Source organism: Anser anser, assembly GCF_964211835.1.
Source record: "Anser anser genome assembly, chromosome: 1".
NCBI classification, from domain to species: domain Eukaryota; kingdom Metazoa; phylum Chordata; class Aves; order Anseriformes; family Anatidae; genus Anser; species Anser anser.
Genome location: NC_139720.1, coordinates 13,192,844 through 13,205,013, shown reverse-complemented (window position 1 = coordinate 13,205,013; position 12,170 = coordinate 13,192,844). Strand labels below are relative to the sequence as shown.

Genomic DNA, 12,170 nt, shown 5'->3' with positions numbered 1-12,170 from the left:
AAGATTTAGGCACAGTGGCAATGTTCATAGTCCAATGTAGGACATAAAATAGATCAGGGCACATCCTCATATGCATCTACATGGTTTAACTCCTTTTTCCTTCCTAAATGGGATGGTATCCATACATGGGCAATTCTATTTTAGCACTCAGGTCCTTATCATGACTTGAATTTGTTCAGTGGTAAAGGCATGGCCAATAACGCTACACAGCGTAATGCTTCCCTTATGCATCTTGCTTTTTCAGTGGAATTCAAAGTCTTTGGATGCTTAGGTTTCCTTGTACGAAGCAAGTGCCCTAACCAATCTGAATCTTATTTCACCAAAAGGAACGGCTTTGAGATGCCTGTTACTTCAGAGCACCTGAGTGACCTGAATGCCTTTCCTGAGGTGGACGATCTGACTGAGGCTGCCCCTGCTTACTGGCTGAAAAGCAGTGCTTTAGCCACCACGCTGCGTACATAATGCATGAGCCTTTCTCCCCATTTGGGCACAGAGTGGGCACAGAGTAACACTTCCTACCACTCTCTGCGCCAGTTTGCCAACTGGATTCAACACGTGGAGGATATGGATGAAAAGATGCGCAGTGATCAAGTGCTCTGACAATTCCCATCGGCAGAAAGAAACCCAAACCTGCATGTCCAGACAGCACTGGAGTTTTACAACCCGGCTATATCTGTATCGTCAAGATATAGCTGAGTGTGAGCAAAGAGTAACACTTACTGGTCTTCCAAGGTACAGAATTAAAGTTACCTTGATTCTCTATCTCTGCCAGCATGTTAGTCAGGTAGTTAAGTGGCAAAAACTCTACAGGGACCGGGAGTCTCTCGGAGATAGGCCTGCTACACTGTAAGTAAGGGAGAACATTTCAGATTAGTTCACACAGTTGCACAGTACCAAGTTTCAGCGTTACCTTCAGTGTGATATGGTTGACAGCAAGGTCAGGAATCTCAACGCTGTCAGAGCAAAAAGATAAAGAAAAAAGGGATTATGTGCTCTTACCTGCCTATTCCCTAGCCTCTCAAGCAGAAGTTTCACATATTTCCGTGCAATGAAATTTGCATTTATTGGATGATTCCACAACTGACGGACCTTTTGACCAAGAGCCTAGTAAGCAAAAACCAAAAATTGAAAACAAAAAACATTACTGTGGAAACTTAGCGGGGGGGGGGGGAAAGGGAGAAAAAAAAATAATCAAGAAATCCAGGCTGTACAGACTACTTTGCTTTTAAACACTGATGACAGAAGGTAAGATGTCATCGTTTTTATCCACGGAGCCACTCTTTCATAGCCAGTAGCTAAGAGCTTACAATACGCTCCTGGAACGTGGGAAACAATCAAATCCTTGCTATTCAGTGCCCACTGAGCTACTCAGTAAGTTTCAGTCAATCATTCTGTCCCATTAACTCTGCCCCACTTTGCACGTGTACTTAAGCATCAACTGAGGCTTAAAATGACCATTTATCCTTTACCCTGACTCTGGTTTAGACTCATTCTTCTCCCAAAGAATAGCAAAGACGCCCCGTTTATTAATGCTCTGGTCAGACCAGGGCTTCTCTCAGGCTCAGTGGAAGGAAGCTTACAAAAGCAGAATGCCAACAAGGAGATACTAGGAACAGATTTTACATCCCATTATTTAGGACACTGCCCTGGGAAACGGTAAAATTGATTCACATTCCCCAAGGCAAAAGACATTCTAATTGAAGTCTCTCAAAGCTTCCGATCCTAACCAATAAGCAAGCAAATATGAACGCTGTGAAATTGGCTCCTCCCGCTGTTCTCCCAGTCTAGATCCATTTCTCTCTCACTTTCAGCTGTAATGAAATACAGACCACTGAAAGAGTTCATTTAGGAAATTCTGCAGGGTTTCAATGTTGCTTGAATACTTGCTTCTGAAGTCATCTAGTGAACGTAACCTGAACTCAAAATAGTCCGAGTCACCCCAAAAGTGTCCTTTTGGGCAAACAAACCATTCTCTGCATTTTTTCCCAAAGCTCTAAATAGACACAATGAGGCACTGAGCCTACTGCGTGTAGCTGGCAGTCCATGTCCCCTACAGCACTCAGCACTGTTCAGTGGTGTTCCCCACCCACCAGGCCTGGGGCTGACAGCTCAGAGGCCCCCACATGACCTCAACTCGCTAACCCGGGCCCAAAACAAGAGAGAGGACAAAGCACGTGTTGTGGAGTCCTCCTTCCCTACCCCTTCTCAAAACTGCTGCCAAATAAAGAAGCCCTTGTTAGGGGAAAACCAAAGCAGCACTTCTGGCCATTTGAACCGTACGTACGAGTCTGTAACGGACAAACAATAAGCAGCTTATGTTGAGAAAAGCCTGTTCTACGGAAAGGCACTCCCAGAGGGGGATCCCTGGTTTTTCTCTGCTCACAGATGTTGCGCTTCCTCTGCAGCACTGCGTTGTGCGCTAACAGCAGAAGGGGAAAAGAGGGAGGCCATCTCCTCTTCTGGTGTAACTTTCGAAGAAGCACCGACAGCAAGTTCCAGCATGTGCCCAAACAAGTCACATGCTGCATGGGTGAGGCTGAGGGATTTCACAGGGGGGGAAATCTTGTAATTACATCATCGCGGGGTTGTGGTGGGATCAGATTTTACAGCTTTTACTGTACCAAATTTTAAACGTATTTGATAAAATGAATAAACCAAATACAGATGAAGAGGTCATGAGTGAGAAAACATTTGTGGATACTAAAAAAAATTAGAAATCCAGAAACCCCCTCTAAACCCCATAAAACTCTTATTGCTTTATGCAGATGAGTACTCAGCAGAACAGCACCCGTCTTGTCAATTTGATTCTTGCAGGGTCACTGCAAAACACTACAGAGAGATCTATAATTTAAGTTATCATGGTACCCTACAAGTTATGAGCAGCAGATGGAGAAACTTTGGAGGTTTGGGTTATTTCTATGCCCTGCTTGAATGGCAGCTAAGTCTTCTGTTGGCTTGATCCTATGCACAGGGAGCAAGTTTGTACCACTCCCAAATTCCAAGAAATAACATCCGAAGGTACCTCAGGAAGCCTCGTCACAATACTGAACTTCAGCTTTTCATTCTTCTCCGTGTCATCCAGATCTACAAGCAAAAGGAAAAATACCAGTGGCAAACACACAACTAAAGCTTTCAACTTCCACTGAAGACATTCTGAGGAAGTATCTCCATAATGAAACGAAAATTTTAGTTTTACACGAGGGTTAGTAGGAGAGTTATTTACATTGATTCAGTTTACAGAAACACTTTTCTGTGTATTTGTATAACTTCATTTTAGGTAATAATTTGTACAGTAATTCAAACATGTTTTCACTAAGTAGATCTGCCCACGTTTTTAATATTAACTTATCAAAACCAAGCATAGACTAATACAAACATCATGTCCTTTCTCTTAACACAGGAGAAGCAAGCAGTACATCACAAGAGAACATGGCTGCAGCTGTGATGAAATGCATTACTGCTGTAGAGTCCTGTCACAGCGCTCCTGTAGCTCAGGAAACATGCATCTCTTCCTTCCTTCTTACCTAGACAAGTTGATTAATGTGTGTAATCCTAACTGTGCCTACAACTGTTAATTTGTCCGACTCCCCATTTTGTTCCAAAGCCTCAGACCTTGACCATTCCCAGTGCACGTATCCTAGTTCCTTCCCTAAGCCGCCTCTGTGGAAACAGGCTGCTCAGCTCCTGCTGAGAGGAAAAGGCACAAACAGCACAGGATCTACTCCTGATGACGACACGGGTTCAGACAGAACTGGTTTCAACTCCTGCCCTTAGGTAACATAACGATACATTTAGAATACACCATATTTAGAATATGATGATATAATGATTTAGAATACATCATATTTGGAGTACACAAACTCATGATTTACTAAAAATACTGAGATGCTGGGTCAGGTAGGTTTTTGTTTGCTTATTTTGAATTTTTACTTCCCAGCACGGAATTTTTAGCCATTTGTTAATCCCAGTACTAAGACTACCTTGTTCCAAACTTAATTAAAACAAAAGCTGACACCAGTGAGCAGAATAGCATCCTTACATGTAAGTGTGCACTTTCATAGTGAATCACAGAATTCCCCCCCCCCCCAATTCCAGTGTGATCCATAAGCATTCACTTTTCTAAAAAGTCTCAAGTGGAAAAATGGCAAGCTCAAATTCTCCTCAAAGAGACATTTCGTAAACTTCACTAATGCTCAATCATACAGTCTGAGCCCAAATTTCATCCTCTCAGCTGAGCAACATCCTCAGCTACACCTCGACTGTAACAGCATGCTGGCAGAAGAGCCGAGTCCCCCGGGCAGTATGTTCTGTGTCTGAGCCTGAACGGCCGCAAGGACATCGGTCCCCATCAGAAACTCACCGTACCTTTCAGCAGTTTCCTGACACACGTTTCTGTCAAATGCAAAACTCCGTTGTCGATATAGTGTAAGAGAGTGTGAAGAGGGAGACATCGAACACCAAGCCCCAAGTGCAGAGTGTGAAAACCTATGAAAGAAAGAGACAAACTCATTTGGAACTTTTCTTTTCCAAAACTTTGTATTAGTGACTAGCATTACTCTAGCTAAAGCCAACACTCCCCTAAATTCTAACCATTTAGAGTTAAGTGAGGAAATCTGTTCATCAAAAGTCCCATAGGCATCCTTTAAGTCCTCTCAACAACAACCCTGTCAGGAAGAAGAAAGCTGAGGGGACTGAAAACAGCCATTTCAGACACTAAATATCTCCAAGCTGTTGGCTTATATCCAAATTATGCCACTAATTTGTCTTTTATCTCCTTTCCTCCCGGTTAATCAAAATCTGAGGCTTCACCACGCTCAGTATGCGGCTGCCACCCACACATTTCCACAGGCCATGTTAAGACTTGAGTTTCCCGCTGAGCATCAGCCAGATGATGGTCTTGCACTGCAGGACACCATCACATGGCAGCATTTGCCCCTACACGGTCTAAGTTTGAGGTACACCAAAACCACACCAAAACCAGCTTCACAGATTGAAGACAGATCAAAAGATGCAAACTAGAAAAAGGTTCAAACAGAAGCAGAAAGCAGAAACAGACGGTAGGGTATTTTTTTCTGATCCAATTCAGTACACCCTCCTATCAGTTTCTGCCATTCTGTAGTTACAGCTAGGCCTTGGTCCTACAGCTAACAACATGACGGCAAGCTCAATCGTTCTATAAGAGCCATTAGAAGAATTAATCCTTTTAATCCTTAAAAGGATTAAAATCCAGTCTAATTCTAGAGTGTGGCTGTAAATTCCCTGTTTGTGTTGGCAAATTCAGCCACAGAAAATCTAAATATTCAGTGTTAACAAGTCTTTCCCTAACAAAAATAAACGAGTGCTTTGAAAAGACGAGGTGATCAGGAGGAGCTCTAGGAAACTGAAGTCTACAGTCAAGATCAACTCCTCCAGCAAGGCAGGATAAAACTGAGTAATAGCAGAGCAACAGCGTAAGGAAAAAACACCCCGGTTTTGCTCCAGGATAGGATTTTCTCTTGTAGCTCTTGACACTTAAGTCCAGTTATCCTAAAATAAATACATACATAAATAGATAAGTCACGGTGAAAGAAGCCTAAATCTTAGTTCTGAGCTAGGGCTGTGCCCAAGCACTCCACTGGAAGCTGAAAATGGAGAACTACGCCTCTGGTGTTTTGTCTCTGTTTGTAGTAACTACCCAGTTTTGTTTCGTTTCACTTGCACCAAGTTTTGTGTAACTGTCTTGAATAGATTTTAATACTGTCAAAGCAAACCTGGCACACATGCAACTAGAGCTCTCCTGGGAGGAATTCATAGCACGGCTTGCCTCACACAGGGACTAAATCAGCAAAACACAGGACTTACCAGGAGGTAAAGGCATGCACATGCCATTTGTGGCTTCTAGTATTCGACTCATGATGTGGAACACAGCAAACTCTGCTGCACTTCCTCTCTCCTCACTATTTAACAAAATAGCAACATATTAGGAACCTGAAATACCCCCACTCTCCCGGTAACACGGTCAATCTGTTGTACTGCACGTGAACTGAATTTATGCATTAGCAGTTAACCACCACGGGATGCCATCTTGCTTACTTTGGCATCTGTCACCCAATAGAAGTAAATTTTCGTCCAAGTGTTGAGACACAAAGTCTCCGTGATGCCCCCTTTCTCCTTCTCCCATTACTGAGCATTTGCAAGTCTCTCAGCAGTACCTGGTATCAAGAGCAGCAGGTGAAGCATTTTGAGGGCTGGTGTAAGCGACCTGGCTTTCATACATGCTCAACGCCCACACCCCAGCTGGAGAGCTCTGTGAATTCAGCAGCTTTGAGCTCCAGCCATAAAACTGCCTGTACGATTAATATTCAAGTTGACTTCGATAAGACCAACAGGATCATTAAAAGAATAAATGACAGTGCTTACTGTGACTGTCAGTATGACTGACTGTTCAGGCAAGTACTGCTGAAGACCAAAATTATTATGCCCGTATTTCAAAAGGCAGGCTGAAAACTTTTAAGAAACGACTTGCTCACAAGCAGAAGACGCAGGAATGAAGCCGATATCTCTTCCAAACTTCTTTCATTATTCGATGCACCAGATTCAGCTAAAACAAAAAAGAAGATTGAACATTTCTAGGAGTCTGGTTACAGGAGGTCCTTAGCCTTTATTTATTTCACACACCACTTTAGATTATAAACTCATCACCACACTCCTCCCACTAAAATTTCAGCATTTATCTTTTTTTTTTTTGTTGTTCCTCAGGGCTTAAAATGGTCAACTGATTGAAATTTGAACGGTAACTGGATCGCCCTATTCCAGAAGTTTAAAGTGCTCCCAGCTCATCCAAGCATTATGCAAGACACACAGCACCCCGATGCATCGTGCTTCTCAGCGATCAACTGATCTCACACTCTTGCATAAAATGCTCAAAAATCTGTTTGCCCTGAAAGCAAAAGCTGCGTGTCCAAGTGACTGTGCATTTGGCAAGGAAAGGTCCCCAGGGCCCAGACAAAATTGGATCATGCTAAAGACAGTGGAATATTCAAAAAAAAAAAGTCTACAGAAGGAATCATAAATCTAGCCCTGGCAAGGAGGAAAGATGAGACAAGCAAACGCCTCCCTGCCTCTGAGTCTCTACTGAGTTTTCTTCTCGTCTACAGTGAATTAAAATAATCTCTTGGCCCACATTGTTGCTTCCTTTTGCTCCCAGGCTGTCCTCCAAAACACTATCAGCATACAAAAGCCACAAGCCCTGTTCCCACTTGGGCTTTCAAAGCTTTTGCAGCTGAAAGAGAGAAACCATGCACGAAAAGGTTGAAATAACTTCCTCTAGTCAGCCCCTTACTGCTGTCATGTGTAACCACTTCCATATCTCAGTTATGGAACGGAGACGCTTCCTCTATGCCTTTTATCTCTGGGCCTCAAAGTGTCCTAACTAATCAATCCCAGGAAACTCTCAGGAAGCACGCCTGATCCCTGTTCGGCGAGACAGGTGGCACAAGAAGAAATAAGCCCCCTTCTCCCCCAAGGGTGGCCAAAATCCAGAAATGCTCTCTCTCACTCTTTTTAATCCCCATAGACTCCACCCACCCTAACCTCTAACTTGTCCCAGCTCTGACCAAGAGGGTAAAGCAGACGCTCAAGACAAGTCCTTATGGAAGGGTCAGACCTGGAATGCCGGTCACTAACGCTCCTGAGCGCTCTCCTCTGCAAGGCTGGCCAGAAAACTCTTCGCACCTTTTCCCTCCGCCCTTCACAACTTCCTCCAGCCTTGCAGAGCAGATGCTGAGGCAGCTACCCGACTCAGAATAACCACCTAAACATTTCCATGCTCCTACTTCTGAATGCCGCGGAAAGCTCCCATTTAACGTCCCTGCAGAAAGGCAGCTTTTCTCCACTCGTTTTGCAGGAGACGAGTGATTTCCAGTTTTCAGAGAAGGGTCACAAGAACCACACCTGCTGCCCAATGGCTTTCATCTCTGGCCAGCACAGATTGCAGTTACGGCCTCTGCGTGGGGAGTTACAGCTGGAGCTGAAGATGAGTGTCAAGGTGAGGGGAAGCTTCTTAACCCCCATAATCACCTGTCATTATTTATGTAACAAAACCATTTTCACAGGGATGATACTCCAGAATCAGTATTCTTTGCTTAAGAATACAGTCAGCCACATGGCTTTTGCAGAGTATATAAGAAAGCAACTTCTTAAGCCACCGTCAGCTTAACTATTACGACGTACTTAAATACTGGCATGCTTGTGACATGACACCATCAGCACAACTCACTCTGATCAGCCGCAATGGACATCACAGAAAACACAGGGAGAGAAGTCACCTCCCAAACAGCTTTCAGCATGCAACCCACAGGACAACACGCACGAGAAAGGCAGAGTTACCTTTTTTACAGGGGGAGCACGGGCAGCTTCCTGCCCGAGGCTAGCAGCGTGTCTCTGGTGGAACCAAATGAAAAGCTAGACCAGTGCCTTCACAGCAAAACCACCTTCCCTTTCCTAACAACAAGGTACAACAGGAGTGTTTTTTTTTCCAGTTGAGGACCTGAATCCATTTCCCTCGGGGCACTCAGAACTAGCAAGAGAAAACACGATCAACAGCAAGGCAGGGCCTAAGCTGCCATGTGCAAAGTGCCTTGCTGTCTCGAAACGTACATTTTCAAGCAAAGGTGCTGAGTAAACTGAAGTTTCACTAAGGTCATTTGGAACCAGAAGTCTGCAACTCCTGTGGCTGTTTCTAAAGAAAAGAGACACGGAAGCAACCAAAGAAAAGCATCAGGAGCAAAGGAGAAAACGGAGTAAGTCCTGCAGTTTTCAGTCACCCTTCTTCAGAGAAAACTCAAATCCAAGTGGTGTATCTTTTCTATTCCTCTGCAGTTGAGAACACACCTGATGTCTGTGGCTAGTTATCCACCAAAAAGGTGCAGCCACCACAGAGACTTTCAGAGAAATTTCAACAGTTTACTCTGATCTGTCTTTTCCCTGTGCCAACAGGCTGCCTGTTGTCTCTGTCTCCTCTTCCACTCGCTGCTGGGGCAGCAGATGGCGAGCTGCTTCTGTCATTTCTCCCTTTCCCTGACTCACTGAAGTGAGAAGAGTAAAAGAAACAGACATTTTCTAAGATAAAGAGACCATAGGGGAGAGGGAGGTAGGACAGAATATGTACATATACATACTAGAGGCTAGGTGGCATGTGAACTGGGAACCAGGTATTTTCAGGCTCTGTAGATGGGGAATTAGCACGGAGGTAGTTCATTAACACTACCTCCCAGTACTCTGCATACTGCCACACACAGTTCTCTGATAGCAACCAACCACTACTATGCTGTTTTAAGATAAACTGTTAATGCTCCCATGGCTTGGCTGCTCTAACGTAAAACCTCACTTGATTTGTACAATGGCTACGTCCCACAACACCCTATTACTCCGTTACTCCATTACTTCTGAATGTAATAAAACATCACAATGTTTTGAGAAAACAAACAGACAAGCAAAATATTTTTCAAGCCTCTTCCTGTTCCATTAGCTTCTTTAGCTCAGCTACACATTGCTGATGTGCTACAGAAAACTGTTGGAAGAATCAAAACAATTTCCCCAAAGAACCTCCAAACATTTGGGATACAGAACAGTTTAGGATGTGAGAGTTTCTAGCTGGGATGAGGGGAGACCCAAGTCTAACAATAAAATGGTTTCTAAAGATTTCCAAACAGCACCTAGCAACACGTGCCAGCCAAAGAGCTGAAGTACTTTTTAGAGACATACGATCTTTGTTTATAGCACCTTTTCCAAGAATAATAAATCTGTAAACGGAGTTGAGAGAATTCTTGTTTTTAGTGAAGTTTAAAAGAAAAAACTGTACTAATCCTAAAGTTTTACTCGTGGTGGGAGTGGGAAGGGCTGAGATTTGTTTCGACTGCAAGATTCAGCCTACAATAATTTTGTCTTGCAGATCAAGGCTGCGGAGGTGTTCTAGTATTTTTTTTTTAATCTTAGTTTATATTAGGAATGAACAAATGATAACTAGAAAACATATGAAAGCAAAACAAACACTCCAGTTCTGCTTCTTTCAGTACTGTTATCAGCTACGAAGCTTTGGTTCACTCTGTACTGTTCCTACTTAAGTCAGCCACTAGTTTTTCTTTTCTTCCTATAAAGACAGGGAAACAGTCTGGTGATTAACAGTGAAACTCTCTGTCGAGCTACAGAAGGAGGCCTGAATATAGAAGTCAGTAACCCCAGCAGAAGTTGCAGTGGCTCACAGAACTCTGTAACATCAACAGCACAACTGATTTGCAGGAGACTTGAGAAAACATGCAGACCCCGGTAGCCTCAGGAAAGCTTCCTGAGATTTCTGTATGTAGGAAATAGCACCGCAGGGAGATTCCGGAACCCAAGAGCTGCATGGACCAAGTTCTACTGAATCTGGTGACGAGGCTAGCAAAAAGACAAAGAACATGACTTACTAGCTGCTATGCGAGCTCTTGTGCTCTCTGCATTCTGCATTTAAAGGATTTGATGTTGAGACAGACGAAACCAGGTGTAATAATTCCTATGGACAACGGTCTTTTTTTATGCTTCTTTTAAGATGATCAAAGACAGAAAAGGAAGAATTTGGAAAGAAAGATTTCGCTGTAATTCATATGGATTCAGGCAAAAGTCTGTCTTCTGTTACACTCACAAAAAGCCTATTAAAGTCCATTTGTAGGAGTAGTGATGATTTACTCTCATGCTATATTTATTGGACTGAAATTGTTTTTCTTAGTTCCTATTCCACCTGCTGGTACTTGCATTATTCAAAGCACGTAGCAATCTATTCCACAGGAACCGAAGACCGTTCTTTCAACTTTCAGGATGAGTTCAGATTTTAACTCTGGGAGTAGATCATATTTCTACAAGCTGTAAACAGAACTGTTTCTTCACTATTCTGAGCGCCTAATACAACTCTCTTTAATATTATTTAAGTATTATTCACTTTATCAATATGGACATTAAGCAGAAAAATATGTTTCAACAGCTTAAACAAGAACTTCCTCCCACCAAAAATACACTAGGTACACGCAGCACATATCTAACCCTCCCTTCATCCCCAATAATACACGCTTGCTCACAACAGCAACTGTGAAATCGAACTAACCAGGTTTGCAACATAATCCAGAACTATTTGGTCAATCTTCTTTTTTCCTACATACTGTAGGTGTCTCATGAGGTGATCCTTTAGCTGAGCAACCATCTAGAAAAAAGAAGCCAACAGTTCAGTGTCCTTGTGGTCTCTTCAAAAGCACGCAAAAGCCCCACAACATGCAGGGCCTGGTTAACAGGCTTTAGTACAACTTTCTCCCCATTACAAAATTCCAGTTCAGATTGAGACCCCAAGCTACCACACAAGCTTGCCAAAGTCAACAGCAGATCTGAATATTCAAAATGGTTACTTGGCATAAATTCAGCAAAATGAGTGCTACGCTGTACTGTCAAGAATGTTGAAGAGAAAAGTCTTACAAGTATTAAATCTCCCCAGGTCAAACCAAGTGAGAATGGGGTGAAGGAAGGAATTTAATACAAACGCTGATTTTTGAGACTATAAGTAGTTATTACATCACATAAACCTGAAGGGTTTTATAATACAGAAAGCTAGCACAAGTCCCATTTGTGCTAGTAGCCAAGAACCTGAGAATCTGAGTAATGGCAACTTCAGGTAAATATTCATTGTCATGTTTTTAAAATCAGGTGCTCGTTATCATACAGGCCATACCACTACCTATACCCCCTCCTATCTGAAATATCCTCTGACCTCACGTAGCTTGTTTACTATTAGGCCCATCCTAGTCCTTTGCCAAGAAGAGGCAAAGCTCACAGAAAAGCCGATACAAATAAAATCTCTGGTTTTAGTAGTTTTAAAGTGATTAGTCTCCATGTGTCAAGACATGGCAGAAATATAGGTGGTAGGAAAGCACACACAAAGGACAGTGGTGACCTGCTTTTTTTGGCTCTGTCTGAATAATCTTGAGGAAAAGTGTAAAGAAATTTCAGAGGATGTGAGGCAGCACTTGGAAACAAGACAGCACGACTGCAAAGAGTGAGAACTTGCCTTAGATTTGGACAGACAGGACAGTGTTGATACACTCTTCACAGATGCAGTGCTCAGACCTTCCAATGCAAGCTGAACAGTTTTATTTGTATCTAATAGCCAG

The 12,170-nt window shown here is 43.0% G+C and overlaps 1 protein-coding gene across 1 annotated transcript in view; it reads right to left on the bottom strand.

The window, feature by feature from the left end:
• Nucleotides 1-12,170, bottom strand: part of GSAP (gamma-secretase activating protein) — a 48,265-nt gene that overhangs the window by 1,829 nt on the left and 34,266 nt on the right. Inside the window, exons 24-30 of the mRNA XM_083820869.1 lie at nucleotides 11,117-11,212; nucleotides 6,510-6,580; nucleotides 5,842-5,936; nucleotides 4,366-4,485; nucleotides 3,023-3,084; nucleotides 1,000-1,104; nucleotides 751-844 (exon numbers count right to left, since the gene is read on the bottom strand). Coding sequence (XP_083676995.1) covers nucleotides 751-844; nucleotides 1,000-1,104; nucleotides 3,023-3,084; nucleotides 4,366-4,485; nucleotides 5,842-5,936; nucleotides 6,510-6,580; nucleotides 11,117-11,212 — 643 coding nt within the window. The remainder of the gene's footprint in view (nucleotides 1-750; nucleotides 845-999; nucleotides 1,105-3,022; nucleotides 3,085-4,365; nucleotides 4,486-5,841; nucleotides 5,937-6,509; nucleotides 6,581-11,116; nucleotides 11,213-12,170) is intronic.